At 43.5% G+C, this 26,329-nt stretch overlaps 1 protein-coding gene across 10 annotated transcripts in view; it reads right to left on the bottom strand.

Annotated features, from left to right (window-relative positions):
• Positions 1–4,253: 4,253 nt before the first annotated feature.
• mthfsd (methenyltetrahydrofolate synthetase domain containing) overlaps positions 4,254–26,329 on the bottom strand; it is an 89,722-nt gene continuing 67,646 nt past the window's right edge. For 4 of the 10 annotated variants that reach the window (XM_079621855.1, XM_079621858.1, XM_079621859.1 and 1 more), the window contains 2 exons: positions 12,332–12,457; positions 4,560–5,291 (listed from right to left, as the gene is read on the bottom strand). In XM_079621855.1, coding sequence (XP_079477981.1) covers positions 4,893–5,291; positions 12,332–12,457 — 525 coding nt within the window. In that variant the 3' untranslated portion in view covers positions 4,560–4,892. Of the gene's footprint in view, positions 5,292–12,331; positions 12,458–26,329 lie in introns of all 10 variants that reach the window. The other 6 variants (XM_079621863.1, XM_079621860.1, XM_079621857.1 and 3 more) reach the window with 5 other exon arrangements.

Genomic DNA, 26,329 nt, shown 5'->3' with positions numbered 1-26,329 from the left:
AATGCAACTTTAAAAGTTGACAATATACAAGGAGTGTGAAGGTATAATCTCAGGAACCAAGCTGACTTGGGACTCCATACTCGGGGGTCATGGGGGTCCCATTGGCAACTCCCCACACCCGGAGTATGGAGCTCCAAGTCGGATCGTCCTTTGAGGCCCCCAGGGGCCCTCTCAGACCCCAGAGTCCCGAGCCGCTGGGACCCTTCCTTCCGAAGTGCACCCTGTTGGGCCCCATATCTCAGACGGTGGGGGCGCTAGAAGCTCAGGCTAGGGCATTTTGGAGAGGGCCCCTCGGGACCTTACTTTGACCAGAGTTTGGTGCAACTAGGCGGCTTGGTCACGGAGCTATAGCCGTTTATGGTTTAAGTCCCATCTGTAACTTACTCGACGGAGCCCCTGTATGCTCTCCGTAGACATTACATTAAAAGGTCATATTTCATATCTACAGTGGTTTTATGTGGTGAAACCTACTGTACACCACACAGGGGACACAACACAGCCATTAATTGTGCACAATTTGCATAAAATTCAACTGTCCCCGGACAGCTCACAGGGGCCCTATCAAATAGGTTACAGCCTATTTAGGGTAATTTAGGCTGTCAGGGGACAACATAGGCTCTTCGTGGACAAGAGGAAGACTTCCGCACATATAGGCTGTTAGGGGACACCATAGGCACTTCGTGGACGACTTCCGCACATATAGGCTGTTAGGAGACACCATAGGCACTTCGTGGACGACTTCCGCACATATAGGCTGTTAGGGGACACCATAGGCACTTCGTGGACGACTTCCGCACATATAGGCTGTTAGGGGACACCACAGGCCCTTTGTGGACAAGAATAGGCTGTCAGGGGACATCCTAGGCTTTTCGTGGACAAGAGGAAGACTACGGCAAGGATAGGCTACCAGGGGACACCATAGGCGCTTCGTGGACAAAGGGATGAAGTCAGATTGAAGTCTGATTGGCAGTCAAGGGACACCATAGGCGCTTCGTGGACAAACCGATGAAGAATAGGCTGTTAAGGGGATGGTATAGGCAGATCGTGGACATAGGGGCCCCGTGGACATCGTAGTACATCTGTGGACACCCCCGTGGCTCAAGGTCGCCCCCTAAAGGTGTCCATCAGGGGCCTAATGGGCAATGCCACGCATTACCCCTCAAAAACGTAAAGTGTCCATTTCGTCATTAACTTAAAGCCCATGTTGCAGGATAACCACCACTGTCGATTAATGGGTACATAAATCACTCAAGATATGTAATATCATTTTAAAAATGTCTCAAAAATGGTCTTAAATACCATTTTTTTACGTTTTTGGTATTAACGTTTTTTTTTACGCAATTCGGTGATGACGTCACATTATCGAAAGAAGTGGAGGAAAGGTAGCCTGATGACCGTCAAAGCCAATGAAATGCATGGTCCGAGGAGAATGAATGGGGAGTTGGTGACGTGTCCTGTTAAGTTGCTATCATTTAGCAAAGCAGCAATGAGATAACGACACATTTTTTTTTACTGTCATTGAATAGCACCGAGTGAAAAATCAACGTTTTCTATATAGTGGCAGACAGTGATCATGACGTTAGTTCAGATAAGTACCGGTAACCTTTGCCATAGTACTGGTAAACTTTGTCTTTGTCATCTAGAAATAGAAGGCATCGTGCTAGCTATAAGGGCGTTTCTAAGCGTTTATCTCTTCCTCCGGTGAAAATGTTGTTGCAAACGTAGCCGCCGCGCGTCTGTCGCGGTGTTTGGCAGGTGCTTGTGCGGGCGGTGCCGTCCCGTGGAAACTGCGTTGGAAAGCTTGTGCTGTAGGGCAGTGAGTGCGTTTTGGTCGCTGGTCGAGGAGCTCACCCCGCGACCAGATGTGACGTGCCTCACTCAGCATCCAGGAGGCATGCTGCCTGAATCCGTTTGTGCTGAAGATAGCATACACCCATTTTAGGCAGGATCATGGTCCCCTTCAAGCCAGCACGCACGAGTATGTTAATTGTTTGTTTACTTTTTTCACAAAGTCTTATGAACCAACTTAAACAGTAATAGGTGACTAGAGATGTGTTGTATAGACAATGATCATGTTCTATAATCTGAATACTCTCGTCTACTACTCGTCTCTCTAGTTACTCTCAACGCTCTCAAGGCAGGCTTTGGTAAATTCTCTCCCCAAGGTGACGTCATGCAATGCATTGTGGCGGAAAGGAGAATCGTTGCCGCTGTAAGATAGTACCTACTTTTTCGTATTATATTCCGTTTTGTGATACCCAACAACATAAAATACAATGGATAACAGTTTAAATGTTCATTACCAACAAGCAAATTGCACAAATTCGTTGAAAAATTAACCCTGCAACACGGCCTTTAAGCGCCATTTGAAGCAGCGAGTCTTCCGAGTGCTTACACGTCCAATGGCAACTTAAATGGATGGGAAAATTTCCACAAACACAAACTTTCCACTAAGTTCCCTTCCTATTGGGAGCCGTGCTGGCGCAGCAACAGCAGGGAGTTTAGAGGGTCATTGCATACGCAAGCCGGAGCCTGCACCCAGCAGAGTGGAACACTTCCAACTATAGCTCCTTCAAGATAGAATTCTGGCAATGAAGTGGGCTGTGAGTGAGAAGTTTAAAGATTATCTGTGGGGAGCTAAAGAGACGGTAGTAACCGACAATAACCCTCTGGTTCACTTGCAGACGACAAAGTTGGGGGCAGTGGAACAACGTTGGGTAGCCCAGTTGGCCAATTATGATTACCAGGCACACTGTTGCAGTGTATACACGAGTGTGGGATGCCGCAGATGGTACGGGCGACCAGCCTATGATTCCTTGACAAAGCTGTGAAATATACGTACCCTCCTCTCCGTCTGAGTCCAGTGAAGAGCCAGCTAAAGCTGTTAAGTATACGTACCCTCCTCTCCGTCGAGTCCAGTGAAGAGCCTTGCTAAAGCTTTGAAGTATATGTACCCTCCTCTCTGTCTGAGTCCAGTGAAGAGCCTGCTAAAGCTGTGAAGTATACGCACGCTCCTCACCGTCTGAGTCCAGTGCAGAGCCTGCTAAAGCTGTGAAGTATACGTACTCTCCTCTACGTCTGAGTCCAGTGAAGAGCCTGCTAAAGCTGTGAAGTGTACCCTCCTCTCCGTCTGAGTCCAGTGCAGAGCCTGTGAAAGCTGTGAAGTATACGTACCCTCCTCTCCCTTTGAGTCCAGTGAAGAGCATGCTAAAGCTGTGAAGTATACGTGCCCTCCTCTCCGTCTGAGTCCAGTGAAGAGCCTGCTAAAGCTGTAAAGTATACGTACCCTCCTCTCCATCGAGTCCAGTGAAGAGCCTGCTAAAGCTGGGAAGCATATTCACTCCTTCCTCCATTCGGATCCTGTTGAAAAGAACACTGAAGCTACTACAGTAATTGTTTTAAAGAGATGTTTTAAAGTAAATAAAGAGATTTTTATACTTTCCTTTCGTTGTCCTGCCTGCTGTGTTCTGTGGTGCAGCTCCTCACGGTGGTGTGCAAGTCAGGGGTGACGGCCGGTCATTTAAGTGCCCACCCCGACCTGTGACATGCCAGGTCCAATGCCAGGTCTATACGTTTCCGTGTTTCTCTGCTGTAGTACAGTAAGATTTAGCTTATATACATCACAGACAGACTTTTAGCTTCCTTGTAAGTTAGAAAAACCTGTTGACCTAATGCTTACACGTGGTACAATCCACTATCCTCATTAAGAAACAATTTCTACAGTTTATACATCAGTGGTGTATACATTAGTGGTATACAAATGGTACATTTGTATCAGTTGAAACATTCCTTTTCTTGCAAAGAGCATGCCAACTGTACGAATTTGAAGTAACATCATTTTAATATCTCTGCTAAGTGAACATTGCATACCTCTAAGCAAAATATAACTCTACCAGCTCCCCTCCCTGTGTCTGTGTCTAGAATATGATCCTTAAACAGATGTGACATGTAATATAATCTAACTCATGCATTTTAAACTTCATAAGATAATACAACTGATTATGAATATTAATAAAGAATAATAATAGATATACAATATTACACACAATAGATACACCTGTCGTCACCAACGCAGGACAGGCTAAGCTGGGAAGAATCCACTCATTCTGTCCTTCGAGGCCCGGGGAAAAAATGATATAGGACACATTAGAAGGAGCCTTCGAATTGGGACAGCCTTTGTCGCGTCGCAGTGACACAATCGGCCTTCGAAGGATGCAGCCCCTGAATTGGGACACAGCTAACGTGCGTTTTCCACAACATCAGAACACCAAACTTTTCACCTTTTCTCCCCCAATCTCCCCTCACCCCATGTCCAGTGGTTGGAAATTGAGAGCAGGCAGGTTTATAGGCACCTGGGGTCCTCATGCCGGGAGCGATACACTGTAGCTAGCTGCTAACGTGTTGGAGTGCCGTGGTTATGTAGGCTGAGTTTGTAGTGTTTGTTCTACCATAAAAGTGGTGTGCTTTAGCTCACGTGTGATGTTGAAACCTTATAGAAGAGCTGGTATCATAAAACTTATTGACACTGTTTATCTAAACAATATATACATAAGAATAGACACGTTTAACATAACAACTTTATTATTCTCAGGCCTTGTGATTTCATCCGAACTCACATTTTCATAACCTGTTTTTCAAGATCCTTCAATTCCTTGTGTGAGAGTTCAGATCCACTAAACCAGTTGCAAGCATACACTAGATCATAAACGATTATTCACAAAACTTGATTCTTGTTTAGAAAGGTGTACAGGTCACAATTCTGGGTTGAACACACTACCTTCTCTAAGAGCCTAGTGTCCTTTACCAGCCTGTTTTGTATCCTGCCAGGGCCTTTGGCCTCTAACTCCTGACACATTCAACATGTAGGGTATGGCTATAAATGGAGAGTTTTTTTAGATTGGTGAGAGCATGCTCTGCGCCAGTGTCATCGACGTACAGCAGGAATGCCTTGTGCTTTGCCCCTTGCCAGATGATTCACAGAGGAACAGCTTCCTGTTCTTCAACTCACTCACATGTAATCCAGCGGGAAAGTCACCTAAGTATACAGTGGTGACAGGACTTTTAGGGAATTTGCGCTCAAATGCAGCACACTTGTCACCTTCAGAAGCTAAACATTCACATTGAAGCTCAACTTTAGGATAACAATCAGGTTGCCATTTTAGCTCTTTGGATTTCTTGGTTCCATCCGCTCCAGCAGGTGTTGTCTTTAAAGCAACATCTTTCCCAGCTTCCTGCTCCAGTGTTCGTAGTGTCTTCAGAATTGGTATTTTCTTCAGTACTTCTGTGTGTAACTGAAAGCATTAACAAGATGTAATAGTAATAGTTTAGTTAAGGGATGTCACACGTTTTTTAGGCCAAATTTTTTTTTGTCACATACAGCAAACATCTCCTCACCATCCGCTAGCTGCCTGTCCCCTGAACACGCTGTAAAAAAACCTGGTTTCTGAAGACCTCCTATGCTCCACAAACAGTAAAAATAAATAAACTCTACAACCCGCACCCACAAACATAACAAATAGTGTTCCAGCCAATAATCGACAAGAAAGATTTGAGGGTGTGGTTTTTGGGAGTTAGTGCGCGCACACATGAAGTGGGTATGGAGGAGAGAGAAGCATTAGAGGAAAATTTGAATTATGACCGACACACAACCAAAGAAACGACGTTCCGAAGAACAAATTAAAAAGAAGAGGGAAAAGGATAATGAACGCGGGAAGTCTTACATTGGCAAAGCATTTGAAAGGTGGCGAAAATTCCGCCGACAGAAGGGATTCCAATCCGACATTGACGTCGCTCTGTTTTTGCTGGACAGGTGGGTAAATCCATTTTTTTGTTGTTGCTAAATTGACGTTCATGTTTACCAAACCAAGACATTGATATAATGATATAATTAGCTAGAACTATGTAGTCAGCGCTAACTTTGTTGAATACAACATATGTTTCTAGCAGCTAGCGATCGATCACTATTGTAAATGACCAAGCAAACTCACAATATATGGAGACATTTTGTGTGAATGATTGTTTTCACCCACTCTTTGCTATTAAATTGAATGTTCAATTATAGACTATTGACTTTGACTAAATTTGTTTACGTTGGAGCCGTTGTTTATGGTCACTTGGGAACGCGAAGCTAAAGTAGTCTTGTTATTATTGCGTCCTTGCGTTATTGCGACCTCCTGGGAGGGAGGAGGAGGACACTGGATGAGGAGGAGGGAGGGTCTAGCTAGCCTCCGTTTTGTTTGACAATAATTTGAATGTCAACAAGGGGTTAGGCCAACCGAGATCGCTGATAGCACCTTTAATCTGAAGGGACCATCTGAATAGAGCTTATTTTTTATTGTTAGATAAGGTAGTTAAGGTATTTCTCAGGAATTTCATGATCTCAGGTTTGAAAAACTCAAAACAAAAAATCTTGGTTACATATGTAACGTTGGTTCTCTGAATAGGGAACAAGATGCTGCATCTGTAGTTGATGCTACAGTAACAGCTTCACTGTTTTTACGTGTACCCTGGTGTCTTGTGTGTGGACTTGTATTATTCTCGTTTCCTGTCCAGTGGTTGTAGTAGCCTACCTTGTAGTTTTCCCTGTAAATTTCTAAGCCAATCAGAATCATTAAACCAATCAGAATCATTAAATCTGAAGCTTAGTGACCTTAGGGAAAGGTACAATTGTTTTTGGAAATGTGAACGTACGGCAGACTGGCCTACAAACACCTTGTGAGTCTTGAAGTTGACTTCTGCCTGATGAAACCACAAACTATATTCAGTAAAAATTTTCTTAAAATTGATTATAATTCTGACTCCTGTCTTCAATTGGCTGTACTTCTAACTCCTGGTCTTCATTCATTATATCTGGTCCTTGGGTCTTTAACTGTAAATTCCCCTACAATATAAACACACGCCCGTGGCTGGTGTCAACACGATTTACTTTGATCTCCAACGACTGCTGTGCTGACTGTAAGAGACAATTACATTGGGGGAAAAATTGAAAAAAAAAAATCAAGATTGAAATGAGGTTGACTTATCAACATACCACTGATCCATTTGTTAGAAATCATATTCATAACGCTTGTTTGACTTTGGCTGGAAAGTCGAAGTTCTGCTCATGCACATCATTCAAACCATAACGGCCAACTGTCACTGTATACTGAGCAAAAAGTAAGAAAAAACAAACATTTTTATTAGTAGTTTTTACACATTTGACGTTAAATGTTAGTTTTTATTGTTGTAATGTTTTATATTTTAAAGCATTTAAAACTTTTCTGCTTTATAAGTAACTTATCCTGTTTTACGCACCTGTCGATGACAGGAAAAGTCTGAGGTAAATGTTGGACTTTTCTAAACAGTTGGACAATTAGATGTTCGGTCATCTCGACATTCACCGTTTTTCAGCGAATTGGTTTGAAAGTGATGTCTGTGTGAGCTGTGCTTCATACTTGGCATACATTGGCAATGTATGGCAAAATAATCACAATATACATTTAACCAAATCGTGCAGCCATGTACTGTAAATGCATAATTTTACATGCTTACTAAAAACATTTTATTTGTTTACCTGCACGTCATGTTACTATTAACCAACATTAAAGAACCGTACATGCAAATATGTTGTTTAATTATTGAAATATAAATTAAATCTCAGGGGGTACTACAAGAAAATATTTTGTGTCAAAGGGGGGTTGTCTGACAATTTTTTTTGAGAACCTCTGGGGTAGACTATTGAAAATGGACAGTTTTTTTGCCCGCATAATTTTGCTAATGTGACTGCACCTTTATTGCTCAATGAGGTGAGACTGCATTGCTACATATAAAATTAGCAATAATTTATATGATTATTTTGAAGCATTATTGACAAGGTCTTTTAAAAAGCAATATAATGACTTGATGAAATGACCCATTGTGGAAATAAAGTTAGCTATATAGTAGGGGTGCACGATATATTGAATCAATATCGTTATCGCGATATCACATTGCCCGATATTATATCGAAAGTCTCGCGATAATTTTGCAATATTTTGTTTATTATGCGTCCGACATGCACCTCTCGAAAAATACACGTCGCTTGGTAGCGTTGCATTCGTGCCTCCGTGTTCACGACCCATGTCTGACTTGGACACACATGATTATTGTTTTGTTTGTTTGGGGGAGGAGCACGCAGCTCTTGCGAAGGAACAGGGCGAGTGCGAGCATTGTGAGCTGTTCACAGTGAAGATGCTGTGCGCTCGCCTTGGTTTCTTCCAAGTGCCCGCAGCCCCGCACACACCAAGCCGTCGTGGGCTCCCGTATGAATTTGGCTGACGAGCGAGAGATGGGTCCTTTCCTATCACTCGCTTGTTCACCAGATCCACGTGTCCCTTTGCGTGATCTCGAAGCGCGCTCTCTGGTGCTTCTTCGGGTCATGCGGGGAACGATGAATCTCTTGGGTCTGCGGACTTCAAGCGGCCTACCTATGAGCGTTCCTCGCATGATGATAAATCCGTCAAGGAATTACTCAAGGTGGTAACTCGCGCGGTGGCCAGATCACAACTAGACTGGCCACGTGAACAAGAGACCCCCAAATGATCCAAGTTAGAGGATAGGTTTCTGTCTGGTGGCCAGGGGGAGGGGCCACAAAATCAGTCTCTCCCCGTCTTTGAGGACCTCCATAACAAATTAACCCTTTCATGGAGGAAACCTTATACTTCTAGTGCCTTTGTGCTATCAACGTCGAAATATGTGAATATCGTGGGTGCGAAGGTACGGGGGAATACGGCAAAGCGCCACAGGACGAAGAGACGGCTCGGTGAGAGAAGAATTACAAAGGGCAATCGAAAAGACGAAGCAAGGGAAGGCTGCTCGGCCTGGTGGAATCCCAGCCGAGATCTTTAAGAATGGGGTATCGGGTCTTTAAAGATCTTTAAAGAACTATCGGGGTATTTCTCTGCTTTCAATCGCTGGAAAAATACTGGCCAGAATAGTTAGCAACCGACTGGGAGAAATGACAGAGAGATATCTACCTGAAAGTCAATGTGGGTTCAGGCCTAATCGCGGGACGGTAGACATGATCTTTGCTGCAAGACAGATCCAAGAGAAATGCAGAGAACAACGCCTATATGGCGTTTATTGACCTTACCAAGGCGACACCATTCATTGTCCAACCCTTTGGTTTTGAACAAGATAGGTTGTCCTGAAAAGCCAAACAACATTGTGCATATACTACTAGGGCTGGACCCGAATATTCAAATATTCATTCGGTGGGTTGGTATTCGATTTGAAAATTGGACATTCGAACATTATTATATATTTTTTTTTTGGCACACCTGGCATCCCCCTCAAAACAATTCTCATTCGCGCTTGAATAGGTTTTACACTATAAAATCTGGCGAAATGCAATTACTGGGACGTCACGTCACGTGCCCCAGTTAAAACGCCCATGAGCAGCCTTTGTCTTGTCCTCACTTAATTTAAAGTTCTCCCACACAGATGAGGTCTTTTTGTCTTTTCGCTGAATTTAAAGACATTGTAAACTCAATTGGAGTTAGACAACACGTGTCAGGACCTACTCATTGCCGTAATCATACTCTAGATCTAATACTATCACATGAAATAGATGTTGATGCCGTTGAAAAACTGCAACAGAGCGATGACATCTCAGATCATTATCTAGTCTCGTGTAAATTACATTTAGCCAAGGCTGCAAAGCCGACTCCGTGTTATAAATATGTTAGACCTATCACTTCTGCCACTAAAGATTGCTTTATCAATAATCTTCCTAATCAATTTCATAATCTCAGCATCCCAGATAGCTTAGAAGAACTTGATATTGCAACAGAAACTTTTAACTCTCTCTTTTCCAGCACTTTAGACACAGTTGCTCCGCTACGCTTAAAGAAGATTAAAGAACATAGTCCAACGCCGTGGCACAACGAGCACACTCAGTCCCTTAAGAGAGCAGCCAGAAAAATGGAGCGCAACTGGAAGAAAACAAAACTAGAGGTATTTCGGATTTAATGGAAGGAGAGCTCGATTGCTTACAGAGAGGCTTTAAAAGCTGCTAGATCTGCTTATTTTTCAACCCTATTAGAAGAAAATAAACATAATCCTAGGTAAGCTTCAAGCCCAGAAGTTTCCAAACAACACAGCAGTAATGACTTTATGAACTTCTTCACTTATAAGATCGATAATATCAGGGACAAAATTATAACTATGCAACCGTCTAATACAGTATCGCATCAGGAAGTGCATTGTAGTCTCCCTGAGGGAAAATTTGATTCATTCATTGCTATAGGAGAGGAAGAATTTTGCAAACTCGTCAAATCATCTAAATCGACAACGTGTATGTTAGACCCTATACCGACTAAGCTGCTGAAAGAGATGCTTCCAGATGTCATAGATCCTCTTCTTAATATCATTAATTCATCTTTGTCTCTAGGATACGTACCAAAAACCTTTAAGCTAGCTATGATTAAACCGCTTGTTAAAAAACAGCAACTTGATCCTACAAAACTAGTCAATTACAGGCCGATCTCTAATCTGCCATTTTTGTCAAAGATTTTAGAAAAAGCAGTATCCTCACAACTGTGTTCTTTTCTTGAAAGAAATGATATCTGCGAGGATTTTCAGTCCGGATTTAGACCGTACCATAGTACCGAGACAGCTCTCGTTAGAGTCACAAATAATTTGCTCTTATCATCCGATCATGGTTGTATCTCTCTATTAGCATTACTTGATCTTAGTGCTGCATTTGACACCATTGACCACAACATCCTTTTAAATAGACTCGAACATTATGTTGGCATTAGTGGAATTGCACTAGCATGGTTTAAATCATACTTATCTGACCGTTATCAGTTTGTAGCAGTAAATGAAGAGATGTCTTATCAATCACAAGTTCAGTATGGTGTACCACAAGGCTCAGTACTAGGACAGCTGCTGTTCACTCTGTACATGCTACCATTAGGAGATATCATTAGGAAACATGGAATTAGCTTTCATTGTTATGCCGACGATACTCAGCTGTATATTTCTTCAAAACCTAACGAAACCTACAAATTCACAAAATTAACGGAATGCATAGCTGATATAAAAATTGGATGACTAGTAATTTCCTACTACTAAATTCAGAAAAAACAGATTCTAATTATTGGACAAAAAACTTCCACACGTAATAATCTAGAATACTGTCTAACACTTGATGGCTGCTCTGTTAAGTCTTCGTCGTCGGTTAGGAACCTGGGTGTGCTCTTTGATACCAATCTTTCATTTGAAAGTCATGTGTCTAGTATCTGTAAAACCGCTTTCTTCCATCTTAAAAATATATCTAAATTACGTCATATGCTCTCAATGAATAATGCAGAACAATTAGTTCATGCGTTTATGACCTCAAGGCTAGATTATTGTAATGCTCTACTGGGTGGTTGCCCTGCACGCTTAATAAACAAACTACAGCTGGTCCAAAACGCAGCAGCTCGAGTTCTTACCAGAACCAGGAAGTATGACCATATTAGCCCCGTTCTGTCAACACTGCATTGGCTGCCTATTAAACATCGTATACATTTTAAAATATTGCTGATCACTTACAAAGCACTAAATGGTTTAGCTCCGCAGTACTTGAGCGAGCTCTTAACGCATTATAGTCCTTCACGTCTACTGCGATCTCAAAATTCCGGCCAGTTAATAATACCTAGAATATCAAAATCGACTGCTGGCGGTAGATCCTTTTCCTATTTAGCACCAAAACTTTGGAACAGTCTTCCTAACATTGTCCGGGAAGCAGACACACTCTGTCAGTTCAAATCTAGACTAAAAACACATCTCTTCGGCCTATCATACACAACACATTATAGACTTCTATAATTAGGCTGCATAGTTTAGAACAGCCGGGACCGGGAACACTTCCCGTAAATCCTGATGTACTTGGTACATCATAAGAAGGATGGCCGTCTATGCTAATATTAGTCTCTCTGTCTATCCCGAGGTTTACCACTGTCCACCGGAACAGACAGACAGACAGACAGACAGACAGACAGATAGACAGATAGACAGATAGATAGATAGATAGATAGATAGATAGATAGATAGATAGATAGATAGATAGATAGTATTTTAAAAATGTTAACAAATTAATTTACTCTTTTGGTCTCAAATACCTCCAGAAAGAGTTCATTTTCAAAGTTGAAGCTTATTAAAATGGGCTAAGGAATTCAATGAAGATAACCAAACTGAGCATAACCATAAACACTTGATTTCAAAGATATAATTGACTTTGCATATTACTTCACTTTCAAAAAGAAAAAAGTAATAAAAAAAAGTAACAACAGACATAAACTACTTTAGACACAGTAGATATAAATACCTTTGACCAAATAATGCCTTGTGGCTTGGGGTGTTTACATTCAGTCTTGATGATTCTTGTTGGAGTTAGAATGAAGTCAACTGTGAGGTCATGACTTTCAATGAGTTCCTCTGGAATGTCCATGACCTAAACACCGAAATAAGGCCAAAACATAAATAATAATTCTAAATAGATTGCAGAAATGATCATGCAAATCAGATCTTAGAATCTCATGAACAAAAGTGCAGCTTTGAATTTTGACTACTGTGCGTCTCATCCTTATGATCTGCACCAGATTTGCCAGTTCTTGCTTTTCTCTGATGTACTTGTTAGCATTGAGAATAAGCCACTTTATTGTGACCGCATGTTGTATGCCATCAATCCCCCCTAAATCTCTAATATTCGCTATAATGTACTACTCCATATTTGCCACTTCGGAGACAGGACCCAATTCCTTCTCATGTAGAAAAAAAGAATGCTCAGTACCAGATCCAATGTGGGTTACCCCTTTTCCACCAAGGCAGAGCTGGTGCTGGTTCGGAGCCAGAGCCTAGTTTCAAATCGGTTCTTTGTTTTTCGACCACCAAAGCACCAGCTCCGAACCAGTAAAAGTGGTTCTTAAGTAGCACCAAAACATTGCTGGGCTAGAAGTAAGAACCGCTTGCGTCAGGGGATGGGGGCGGGGTAACCGTGACCAACAAGACGAACAGAAACTTGTGACCGCCATTTTTTAAATAGCTGCTAATTGAGCTAATAGCAGCTCGATTGTAATCTCCATCTATGCAAGCTACGGCGAGCTGCACGAACGCCGTGTTTGGATGCCGATGTAGGTTCACAAAGCCATGAGCATCAATAGTAACGCAACGACCGCCATTGTTGATGTAAGACTTGTTCGAGATGCATCGGAGCGGCACGGACCGATCAGAGCTCCGGGAGTGTTTGGAGAGCATACGACTCCTTGTGCTTTTGGATCGCTTTCGCAGTGCTTTGATGTCATGCGGCGATCGGTCTGCGAGAAGCCGAACCATCTCGAACAAGCCTGGTGTGTTTTTGTTTGGCGCTGCCGCGCTAGCGTTGCTGGGCAACATGAGATGTATACACAGTGACGTAAGATCTGACTCTGTTGTGGCTCTCTAGCCTGTGGAAAGGCAAACCGGTTCTTAGAAGACCCGTCAGTAGAACCAACTCTGAACCGGCAATAGCTCTAGCTTTGAACCAGCACCTGGTTCTTGCTGGTGGAAAAGGGGTATGTGTGGATAATTCCGATGTAGCGGACCCTGCAAATGAGCGGGACTAACGCTAGGAAAATATACATTATTTTCTGGAAAAAGTTGCTTAAAGCTTTTCAATGCAGGTCAATCATTGGTTTCTGTCTTGACAGATTTTGCAAAGATAAAATAGGTTCAAAAACGATCTGAACTCTCAATTAAAGAACAAAGTGAACATTAATTTTTCTCTATACGGTTTAACAGAAAAGGCATGATCTTCAACAATATTAGCATTTGACCAGAAAAAGTACTGACACTGATAGAACAGCATTTGTCCCGTATGTCTATTCGTGAAAAAGAAAAAGTCTGCATGGCTGATTTGAACATGTCCAACTCAATCTGTCCAGAAAGAATTTTTATTTTTATTTTTAACATGTTCTGACGTACAACCCAGAAGCGCTGCAGTGTTACACTACGTGAACTCACTCAGAGGCCCACACAGAAGAAAATCAAGATGAATAAAGTCTTTATTTTTGTTTTGTTTTTGCGCACAAAAAATATTCTCGTCGCTTGATCAATTTATGGTTGAGCCACTGTAGTCACTTGGACTATTTTAAACATTGTCTTTACTAACTTTCTAGGCCGTCAAGTTTCAATTACAATAAAAGCCTGTGGAGGAGTGAGACCGCTCATATTTAATCAAAAATATCTTAATTTGTGTTCCGAAGATGAATGAAAGTCTTAAAAGGAGGAAGGGGCAAAGGAAGATGGCGCCAGTGTGTGTGGCCTGCCGTCTTATCCTTCAGTTAGTTTGTGTGTTTGTGCGGTTTACGTCACTCGTTGTTCAACATGTTGACTCCTTACTGGTGTATGAGCGCCAAAGTTTACTGGATCTTCGACCTACTGCTAAGTTTGACCATGGTGGACAAAAAACATTGCCACCGTTCTTGTCTGAGATCTATGGAAGTAAAATAATGCCAAATGTTTTTGAAATAAAAAGCCTGTTGAATTGCACTACTTGAAAAAAACATGCATTGCATTAACCATGCTTGTATTTTAATGCATTGTATTTTTAGGGCTTGCATTTTTATGGGCTGAAATTCAACATGGTTGTATATTTAAGCTGTGAGTATTTCAATTCAAAACATTTTAAACACATTTTCATTAATAAAAATTCAATAATCCATATTCTCCTTTCATATTTCACTTCCAAAATATTCAAACGGTTTAAAAATACAACCTATAATATTCAACGGGCAATTTTCGGTCCATTTTATTTCACTTTACAAATTCGCTTTCACAAATTCGACAGTAAATTCAACATTGACATCCAGGAACTGCAGGAAAAGCAGTAGATTACCGAGCATAATCTCCATCTGCTGTTAATCAACCTCACCAGCAGGGGGTGCAAGCGCGTGTTGTTGACGAAGACCAGAGCAACAGTTAGAGCAAGCCATTCATTCATTCATAAAAACTGATTTATAGAAATGTACATGTATTTGTGAATATTATGAGGGCTGTTTTTATGTTTAATTCAGTGCCTTCACTGTGTAGCCTATATGCATCTTTCTCTACCGTGAGCGAGATTATAATGTTATTCCCCCGATGCTGATGTACAGAACAAATGTTACATTTGAGGTAGACATATATTTCTCTTGGTTGTTTAGTTGCCTAAACTTTATATTGCGGCGATGTGCTGCAGTACTGGGGTTTCCCTCAATAATTCAGGATTGCTGGACATATAAAACGCTTAGCTGGACTAATACAGTGATATAAAAGACTCAACTCGCACCTTATTGAGAAGGCTGTACTATATGGCTACAGGCAAGCAGATTGACTCAGAATATGAACTTAACGCGCAAAGTTTCACGCTAAGCGTTTCCCAGTTATATACTGGTTATAAAGTTGGATTGACGTTGGACATTCGTGCATTTAGGGACCGTCTCTAAAGTTTCATATGATATTAGTATAGGCCTGCCCTACACGTTTCTAACTTCAATAGCAAACTTCTATTTATTTGAATAAATATTTTTTTTTTTAATTAAAAGGTGTGCATCATGCCTGACACCTACATGAACACTTTACAGTTGGTTTTATGACTGTAAGTCATTCTCATCCAATTCTATTGAAGTAAGAAACGTGTATACCAATGTCGTATGTAATTTTAGAGACTGTCCCTAAATGCGCGAACGTCCAACGTCAAGCCATATTTATAACCAGCATATCACTGGGAAACGCTCAGCGTGAAACTTTGCGTGTTAAGTTCATATTCTGAGTCCATCTGCTTGCCTGTAGCCATATAGTACAGCCTTCTCAATAAGGTGTGAGTTTGGTCTTTTATATCACTGTATTAGTCCATTAAGATAAGCGTTTTATATGCCCAGCAATCCTGAATTATTGAGGGAAACCCGCGCACCACATCGCCGCGATATAAGGCAACTAAACAACCAAGAGAAATAGGCTATATGTCTACCTCAAATGTAACATTTGTTCTGTACATCAGCATCGGGGGAATAACATTATAATCTCGTTCACGTAGAGAAAGATGCATGTAGGCTACACAGGGACCGTGAAGACACTGAATTAAACATAAAAACAGCCCTCATAATAATCACAAATACACTTATATTTCTATAAATCAGTTTTTATGAATGAATGAATGGCTTTGCTCTAACTGTTGCTCTGGTCTTCGTCAACAACACGCGCTTGCACCCCCTGCTGGTGAGGTTGATTAACAGCAGATGGAGATTATGCTCGGTAATCTACTGCTTTTCCTGCAGTTCCTGGATGTCAATGTTGAATTTACTGTCGAATTTGAACCACTGAATTTGTGAAAGCGAATTTGTAAAGTGAAATAAAATGGACCGAAAATTGCCCGTTGAATATTATAGGTTGCTTTTTTAAGCCGTTTGAATATTTTGGAAGTGAAATATGAAAGGTGAATATGGATTGTTGAATTTCTATTAATGAAAATGTGTTTTAAAAGTTTTGATTTGAAATATTCACAGCTTAAATATACAACCATGTTGAATTTCAGCCCATAAAAATGCAAGCCCTAAAAATACAATTCATTAAAATACAAGCATGGTTAATGCAATGCATATTTTTTTCAAGTAGTGCAATTCAACAGGCTTTTTGTTTCAAAAACATTTGCCATTATTTTACTTCCATAGAGATCCCAGCTTCCCTTTGCCGTTTTACGGCTTTACATCACCAGCGTAAGCGATCTCGCCGCCGGGGTAAACGCAGCGGACGGCTGGTGAGAATGAAGGCTTCCCTGGCGCACCTTTTAATGATCCCCTCAGCCAAGTACCGAGCGGTGCCTCGTCCGTTTATTTCTCGCCGATCGCTAGACCCTGTCGACGCCTGGTTGGTACCTGTCGTCGGACCGGACGAGGAATTCCAGGCCCGTGCTCCTTGCTCTCCTCGCCTTCGTTGGCGTGGGGTGAACCTGCGAGACCTGCGACCTCTGTGCCGGGTCCCTCGGAAAGACAACAACATTAAAGCTCTGTCGGCCCCTGCCAGGATTGGCTTAGTAAATGCTAGATCACTAGCAAATAAAACTTTTATCCTAAAGGACTTTTTCACCTCCCGGGGACTGGATTTCCTATGTGTGACTGAGACTTGGTTGAGTGTTGGTGAGTCCAGCGTCTTTTCTGAGTTTTTACCGCATGGCTGCAGCTACTTAAATTCCCCACGGTCGTCGGGACGAGGAGGAGGAATAGCAATTGTTTATAAAAACACTTATAAAATGTAAACAGATATTTTTAATCAACACCTTTTAGCAGTTTTGAACTTTGTTTATTTGAGCTGGGTCGTTCTTATACTGTATTATGTGCAGTGGTCTATCGGCCTCCAAAATGCAATAAGGACTTTATAAATTAGTTTTCTGTTTTCCTGGCTGAAATAATGCCGGAATTTGATCGTGTCCTCATTATTGGCGATTTTAATGTCCATGTGTGTTGTACTGACGCCCCAATGGTAAAGGACTTTGTGTGTCTTATTGACTTTTAATCTCACGCAGTTTGTGTCTGGCCCCACACATGAACGTGGACATACACTTGATCTTATTTTATCTTTTGGGTTACCTGTTTACAATCTAGAGATTGGCGACGCAGTGTTCTCTGATCATATGCCTATATTATTTGAGATTGCCTTGGACTGTAATACAAACAAACCCTGTACTGTTGCTCGACCCTGCCGCATTATTAACTCTACTACTGCTGTTAATTTTTCATGTTTTTAATCAGAATTATTGTATACCACAGCATATGTGTGATTCAGACGAGCTTAGCTCATGGTTACACTCCACATGTCAATCTGTTATAGATAGTGTGGCTCCATTAAAAGTAAGGCAACCGAAAACTAAATTTGAACCATGGTTAAATGACACTGTGCGTGCTGTCAGACGCATGTGCCATCAAGTCGAGCGTAAATGGAAAAAGGATAGACTGCAAGTGTCATTTCAAATGCTAAGGGAATGTTGGCGTCACTATCAGTCAATTGTGAAAGACGCTAGAAGAATGTATATCTCTGAGATCAATATTTTGAATAGTAATAAGCCTCGCGTTTTGTTTAAAACTATTGACTCAGTTATTAATGTTCCACAAACTGTCTGTGTCGAGGACTCTCCGGCTGCCTGTGACGTTTTTTTAAGCTTTTTTATTGATAAAATCACTTCTATTAGAGCTCTAATTTCACCTTCTGCCTGTGACCCCTCAGTCCCTGTTATCTGCTCTGCAACATTTGATAGGTTTGAACCTGTGACTTTGTGTATGTTACAGGAGATTGTTGGAAATTTGAAGCCCTCAGGTTCACCACAAGATGCTATTCCTCCTCGACTCTTTAAGGAGGTTTTTTCTACTATAGGACCGTCTGTTCTTGCAGTTGCTAATAGCAGCCTGTCCTCAGGTGTGGTCCCTAAAATTTTTAAACACACTGTAGTGCAACCTCTACTCAAAAAACCTGGTCTTGATCCTACAGATCATGCTAATTTTAGGCCAATTTCAAAACTACCTTTTATTTAAAAAATCCTTGAAAAGATAGTCTGCAATCAAATAATGGCTTTTTAAAAAGATAATAATATCCTTGAGGTATTCCAGTCCGGCTTCAAATCTTTACACAGTACAGAATCTGCTCTTTTAAAAGTTTTTAATGATATTTATTTAGCTACAGATTCTGGTAATTATGTTGTTCTTGTGCTTCTTGACCTGACGGCTGCATTCGATACTGTGGACCATGAAATTTTGATTTCTCGATTGGAGCATTGTGTGGGCATAAAAGGCATAGCGCTGGAATGGTTCAGGTCATATCTGAAAGGTCGAACTCTCTGTGTAAGCTGTGGGAACTCTGAGTCCTCTTCTGCACCTCTCTCTTGTGGGGTCCCGCAGGGGTCAATTCTGGGTCCTCTTCTATTTTCACTGTATTTGCTACCGCTAGGCTCAGTAATTAGGAAGCATGGCATATCTTTTCACTGCTATGCTGATGATAGTCAGATGTACATGCCGATTAAAAAGAATGACACTGTCAGTTCGCTAATAGAGTGTCTAGACGATGTTAAAGCCTGGATGGCTACTCATTTTTTAAGTTTTAATACAAATAAAACGGAAGTGATGATTTTTGGTGGTACAAATGGGACTAGTTCCATTGAGCTGGGTGCTATGGCCCAATATGTTAAACCAGTCATCACTAACCTGGGGGTTAAAATAGATGCTCATCTTAACTTCGACAGCCAGATTAGAGCAGTAGTAAAAACAGGATTCTTCCAGCTGAGGCAATTGGCCAAAGTAAAGCCTTTTTTAGAAAGACAACAATTTGAGACAGTAATCCATGCCTTTATTACTAGCTGGCTGGATTACTGTAATTCACTTCTCGTGGGGGTTAGTGGGTCTTCATTAGCTCGTCTTCAAATGGTGCAAAACGCTGCAGCACGTCTCTTGACAGGAGTACGTAAATATGAGCACATTACACCCGTCTTGGCGTCGCTTCACTGGCTGCCTGTACAGTACAGGATTCATTTTAAAGTTATTTTATTTGTTTTTAAATCATTAAATGGTCTTGCCCCATCTTATATCTCCGAGTTAATACATCTTCATACACCCTCTCGCTCTCTTAGGTCAGCCGATAAACTGCTCCTTCACGTGCCCAAAACAAAACGTAAACTCAGAGGGGATCACGCCTTTGCTGTGGCAGCTCCAAAATTGTGGAATGACCTGCCTCAGACGGTAAAACAGGCCACTTCACTAACTCACTTTAAAAAACTCATCTATATTCCTTGGCCTTTAACACCAGGAGTTCACGCTTGCTTGCTTGCACACTATAAATCTCGTTTGAAAATTCTGCTGGCTACTGTATACAGGCCACCATATTGACTTTATCAAAGAACTTGCGGACTTTCTATCAGAATTAGTATTGGCTGCAGATAAAGTGCTAATTGTTGGTGATTTTAATATACACATAGATAATGAAAAAGATGCATTGGGATTGGCATTTAAAGACACATTTTAAACTCAATTGGAGTTAGACAACATGTGTCAGGACCTACTCGTTGCCGTATTCATACTCTAGATCTAATACGTTGTTGATACGTTGTCTAATAAGATGTTGATGCCGTTGAAATACTGCAGCAGAGCGATGGCATCTCAGATCATTATCTAGTCTCATGTAAATTACATTTAGCCAAGACTCTGTGTTATAAATATGTTACACCTATAACTTCTGCCACTAAAGATTGCTTTATCAATAATCTTCCTAATCAATTTCATAATCTCAGCATCCCGGATAGCTTAGAAGAACTTGATATTGCAACAGAAACTTTTAACTCTCTCTTTTCCAGCACTTTAAACACAGTTGCTCCGCTGCGCTTAACCCTCTGGGGTCGGCAAACGCGCGGGCGCGTTTTGCTCGTTTTTTTTTTACATAGCAGCAAAATAGACCTAAAACACTCCGTCAGTTTTGGTCATACAGCCTTAAGAAATATGAAAAAATAAGCTGTTAAATGTCTACTTTTTTATGTGTCCACTTACAATCGAAATAAAACATTGTGCTTTTGTAAAATAAAGAAAGTCACTCAGACATGAGATATATATCTCTATAATCATTTAAGTGTGTAGTTTTAAATTATCTAATTCAAAACTAAAATAAATATTCTCTGTTTATGTAATCTATATATAAAGAGCGAGAGATCCGCCGTTCTCATTATCGTTCTCTCACCTCATTACTCTGTTAAAGAAGATTAAAGAACATAGTCCAACGCCGTGGCACAACGAGCACACTCGGGCCCTTAAGAGAGCAGCCAGAAAAATGGAGCGCAACTGGAAGAAAACAAAACGTACTCGGTTACTAACGTAACCTCGGTTCTCTCTAGGAGAGGGAACGAGTACTGCGTCGAAAGACGCTACGGGAAAGATATTTCTTTTTCGAGATTGAAGCCTAAAAATTAATCCTTAATTTTGTAAAATATTGTAAAACGCTTTTCTGTAGCATACAACCTTAGGCGGAGCAAATTGCGCGCCCATTGGCTGCTCCGCCAGAAAAGCACAGCCTATGCGAGGCCAGTGACGCTGACCAATGAGGACGCTTCGCGCCCTTCTGCGTCATCTCCCGCCGAAACGGGCGTGGTCTAGGCCTATAAATACAAGCATAGCTGTCTCCCACTCTGATTTTCGTCACAGAAGCGACGCAGCGTGGGCACGCACGGCCTGAGACGCAGTACTCGTTCCCTCTCCTAGAGAGAACAGAGGTTACGTCAGTAACCGAGTACGTTCTCTTACGTAGAGTTCTCTCCTACTGCGTCGAAAGACGCTACGGGAACCCCTGTAACACGCCGTGCGTGCTCTTGGAGCGACACAGACACCCGAGGGCGCGCACGCCCTGGTATACAAGCGCCTACACCAAGAATGTATAGGGAGAGCGGCTAAAAATTAGCATCATCCCTTTATAGTAGTGCCCCTAAGGGCATAATAACATATATATGAAATATTAGATATATATGAGGGGTAATAGCATGCTCATGGGACACATTGTCAATGAGTGATGCTCAAAACATTGGAGTGACCTGGGCCGCAGCGCGGGGCAGGAACACAATACATAGTCTTCTAGACCGAGAGCAGTTTAGCCTGCAACGCAGGAACCTCTAGGTTATAGAACCTTATAAATGTAGACGGGGAGGCCCAGCCTGCGCCATACAGATATCTTGTAACGAGATTCCGCTATACCAAGCCCACGAAGAGGCCATGCCTCTAGTAGAATGTGCTCTAATGCCCAGAGGGCATTCCAAACCTCTAGATGCGTAGGCTAGCGCAATGGCGTCCACTACCCATCGAGATAGACTCTGTTTCGTCGCAGCTCGCCCTTTAGAGCGCCCACTGAACGAAACAAAGAGCTGCTCCGACTGTCGAAAAACAGCGGAGCGGGACACATAAGCTCTTAATGCCCTGACCGGGCAAAGGGAGCTATTTCCGTCCTCAGAGGCCGGCAGAGCCGACAGGGAGATGACCTGAGCCCTGAACGGTGTGTTGAGGGACTTAGGTACGTACCCATGCTTCGGTTTCAACACGACTACAGAGTCGTTGGGCCCAAACTCCATACAAGAGGCTCTAACTGAGAGCGCTTGCAAATCCCCCACACGCTTCACTGAAGCGAGAGCCAAAAGAAACACGGTCTTGAAAGACAGGTGCTTCATGTCAACTGAGTGAATAGGCTCGAAAGGGGTCCCTTTCATAGCGTTCAACACCGTAGAAAGGTCCCAAACGGGGACTGAAGGAGGCCTTGGAGGATTTAACCTCCTGGCTCCTCTAAGGAAACGGACCACCAGGTCGTTTCTGCCCAGTGAATGGCCAAGCGCTGGATTAACGAACGCTGATATGGCTGCCACATAGACTTTGAGCGTGGATGGGGTCCTTCCCTTATCCAATAGCTCTTGCAGGAAGGAGAGAATCTCCGTTTCCCCGCACTGAAGTGGTGACAGACCCTGGTCTGAACACCAACCAGAGAACACCGACCATTTGGAAGCGTAGAGCCGTCTAGTAGACGGGGCCCTAGCCTGCTCGATCGTGTCTAACACTCCCTTTGGGAGGTTAGCGGGTACCCGTTTATGGCCCACACGTGTAGGGACCAGAGATCCGGGCGAGGATGCAAAATCGAGCCCTTGGCCTGCGAGAGGAGGTCTCTCCTCACTGGAATCGGCCACGGGGCAGTACTCTTTAGTCGCATCAAAACTGGGAACCAGGGTTGATTCGTCCAGTATGGAGCGACAAGTAGCACTGAGTATCCGCTTTTCCTGATACGATCCAGCACTTGAGGCAGGAGTGAGACAGGAGGAAAAGCATAGAGCGGACGGCGGGGCCAGACACTGGCCAGCGCGTTCGCGCTCTTCGAAAAGAATTCCGGGCATTGAGCGTTTTCCTGGTTTGCAAACAGGTCTATTTCTGCTCTGCCGAACGTTTCCCACAGCAGACACTGTGTGTGTAGGGACCACTCTCCTGGCAATTATAAGCTTGCACCAACGTTGTTCCGTGAGAGTCTGTCTGGGCCTACGTTCAGGTGGCCCGGCACATGCATTGCTCTCAGCGAGCGCAGGTTGTGCTGGGCCCAGTGTTGGGTATAGTTACTTTGGAAAGTAGTTAATTAGGTTTTAATTAAAAAAACAATTAAAAGCCGTTTGCAGCGCCTCACACATGCTGCAGCTTAATTGACAGACACGGCCCCCTTTAAATGCACCTAGAAGTCGTGACTCCTGGCAATGAATAACGTCAGTCATCCGACTAAATTAACACTGCAGGATAACAATAACAGGAAAGACAATCATAGGCTATTCCACATAGCGTTTTATTTATTTATTATCACAGAACATATTAATCAAAATTCACACCTTCCAAGCCCGGGTAGTAGAGATGCGCGGATGGGCTATTATTTCAATAAAAAAATCAATAATTATAATGGCGATATTATTTCAGTATAGAAATGCAGACATCCCAAGTCTATCGGAAGTTCCGGGAGTCTCCCGCATATTGATAGCGGCTCACTGATGCCCGCGAATTAGTTAAAATCTCCCAGAATCTAGAGCGAGCGCGCCCGCGAGACAGAGACTGTGCTCCAAACCGCGCAGCGCGTGCACGGCAGAGAGGGGGAGAGAGAGCAAGAGACTGCGCGCGTGTGCCTTAATGAAGCTGGAGGGCGGTGGGGTATTGAAGCGCAGAAACACTGTCTTGATCCTGGGGAATTTTTTTTATTCGGGATTTTCCTTTCCTTAAAATAACGGATTACTTTTTTTAAAAAAATAACGAAGTTACTGATTACTTAACGCACAAAACTAACGCGTTAAGTTACACATTTCACGAAAAAGGTAATTGGAGTACTCTAACGCGTTACTTTATAACGCGTTACCCACAACACTGGCTGGGCCCATACCAGTATGCGTTCCGTCAACCTGAAGAGGTTCCGGGATCTCACGCCACCCTGGCGGTTTATGTAGGCTACTACCGACATGTTGTCCGAACGGACCAGGACGTGGTGCCCTTTTATCCGGGGACAAAAGCGCCTCAGCGCAAAGTCCACCGCCATAATTTCCAGGCAGTTTATGTGCGGTAGTTCGACTCGTTCTGCCCACTGGCCAAAGAACGGTCTGCCGTCGAGGAGCGCTCCCCAGCCCGAGGTGGACGCGTCCGTGGACACCACTTTCAGGCTCGAGGAAGTCCCCAGGCTTACACCTGACCGGTACCAGTCTGACGCTCTCCATGGTGTCAGGGCTGAAATGCATTCCTGATTGACCTTGAGGCGATAGCGACCGTGAACCCATGCTCGGCGCGGTACGCGCGCTCTCAGCCAGAACTGCAGTGGGCGCATGCGCAGCAGGCCCAACTGTAGTACTGTTGAGGCTGAGGCCATGAGGCCTAGCATTTTCTGAAATCTCTTGAGCGGCACTATATGGCCGCTGCGGAAGGATTTCGCCATTTGCAGGGTGTTTCGCCTGCGCTGTGTTGACAGCCGTGCTGTCATGGACAGCGAGTTCAGATCCAGTCCTAAAAAGGAGATCCTTTGACTGGGAAACAGTGAACTTTTCTCCCAATTGACTCTCAGACCTAAGCACTCGAGGTGATTGAGTATTAGTGTCTTGTGGCGAGCGAGTTCTGAAGGTGATTGAGCCAGAATCAGCCAATCGTCCACATAGTTCAGAATTCGAACGCCCTGGAGTCTCAGGGGTGCTAGCGCCGCGTCCATGCACACTGTAAATGTACGAGGTGCTAGGGACAGGCCGAATGGCAGGACTGTGTACTGATATGCCCGGCCCTCGAAGGCGAATCTCAAAAATCGCCTGTGACGTGACGCAATTTGTATGTGAAAATACGCGTCTTTCAGATCTATTGCCATAAACCAGTCTCCTCGGCGAATCTGCGCGAGGATTTTTCTGGTCGTGATCATTCTGAACTTTCGCTTTGTTAGCGCTTTGTTCAGATGCCTCAGATCTAAAATGGGTCTGAGACCCCCGTCTTTTTTCAGTACCAGGAAATATCTGCTGTACAGACCCCCTTCGCTCTGAGCTTGAGATAAAGGCTCTATGGCCCTTTTGCTCAATAGCTTCGCTATTTCGGCTTGAAGTAGATGTGCTACTTCTGCTTTCACCGTGTTTTCGACTCTCTCCGTGTAACGGGGAGGGCGTCGATGAAACTGTAGCGAATAGCCTCTTTTTATAGTCTCTAGCACCCATTCTGAGACCCTGGGAAGTCTTTCCCATGCATCTGCACGCGTGACTAGGGGTTGAATGTAATCTGGGCCCTGGTCGCGAAATGGCGGCGACACGAGAGCAACCGTGTGCTGTAACATGGACACCGTGGCGTCTGAGGCGGAGGGTATGTTTAACACAGTATGCATCCCGCGCGCGCTCGGCTCGGAGTTGAGAAAGAGCGCGCAGGGCGAGCCCCGTAGGGGTATATTTGTGAATAAATGTGGGCGCGTGGTAGTGGGCACCTTTATAAAACCGGGAATACTGTGTTTGTGAACTGACTGACCGTTCGTTAGTTTCGTTTTTACAGAAACCGCGGAACGTGCAGTGTGTAGTGGTTGTGGGCACTCGGCAGTGGGCACGCTCACTACATGTAAAGCACAATCGACATGAGTCGATTTTATGTGTGCGAACCCTGTGTTGTACGGGGCTGTGCTTGTGTGAATGAATGGGCACTGGGTGGGCATTGCAGTTACACACATTACACCATCGGCCGTGGCCGGAACACCAGAAATTAAACTCTTTTTTAGATTTATCTCGGTCGCCGTGAAAACGGTTTTTGTGCAGGCAAACGGGCTTTACGGCCGGTTTGTTGGCTGCTGAGTACACTGGTACAAACACGGAACTTAGGGCTGTACGAGCAGGAATCTTGGGTGGAAGTCCGGCCGCAGCGGGACCCGAACACCGTCTTTTTCCTAGCAGGGCTAGGATGGCGCCGAGGCCTCGGGCTTGAGTGTGATCTTGGGCCGAGGACCACGCGGTGGCGGGCGGCGTCCGGCGGAGCGAGACCGTGGTCTCTCTCGGGCCTGTTGCTGCTGGGCTGGCGCGGCGGGCGCGGGGCGCTGCTGAGTTCGGGCAGGCGGCTGTTTAGGGCGGCCTGTTGCGGAACTGGAGCGCTTTGGAAAGAAATGTCTCATGGCCTGCGAAGTTTTCTGTACCTCGGCGAATCGGTCCGCGAAGTCCTTGACGGACGATCCGAAGAGGCCAGTTGCTGAAATGGGAGCGTCGAGGAACGCAGAGCGCTCTGACTCCGCCATTTCAGAAAGCGTCAGCCACAAATGTCTCTCAGAAACAGTTGCTGAGGCCATA

This window comes from Phoxinus phoxinus (assembly GCF_949152265.1).
Source record: "Phoxinus phoxinus genome assembly, chromosome: 8".
Classification (NCBI taxonomy): domain Eukaryota; kingdom Metazoa; phylum Chordata; class Actinopteri; order Cypriniformes; family Leuciscidae; genus Phoxinus; species Phoxinus phoxinus.
Note: the sequence above shows the minus strand (reverse complement) of the source record. Positions and strands in the feature narration are given on the sequence as shown.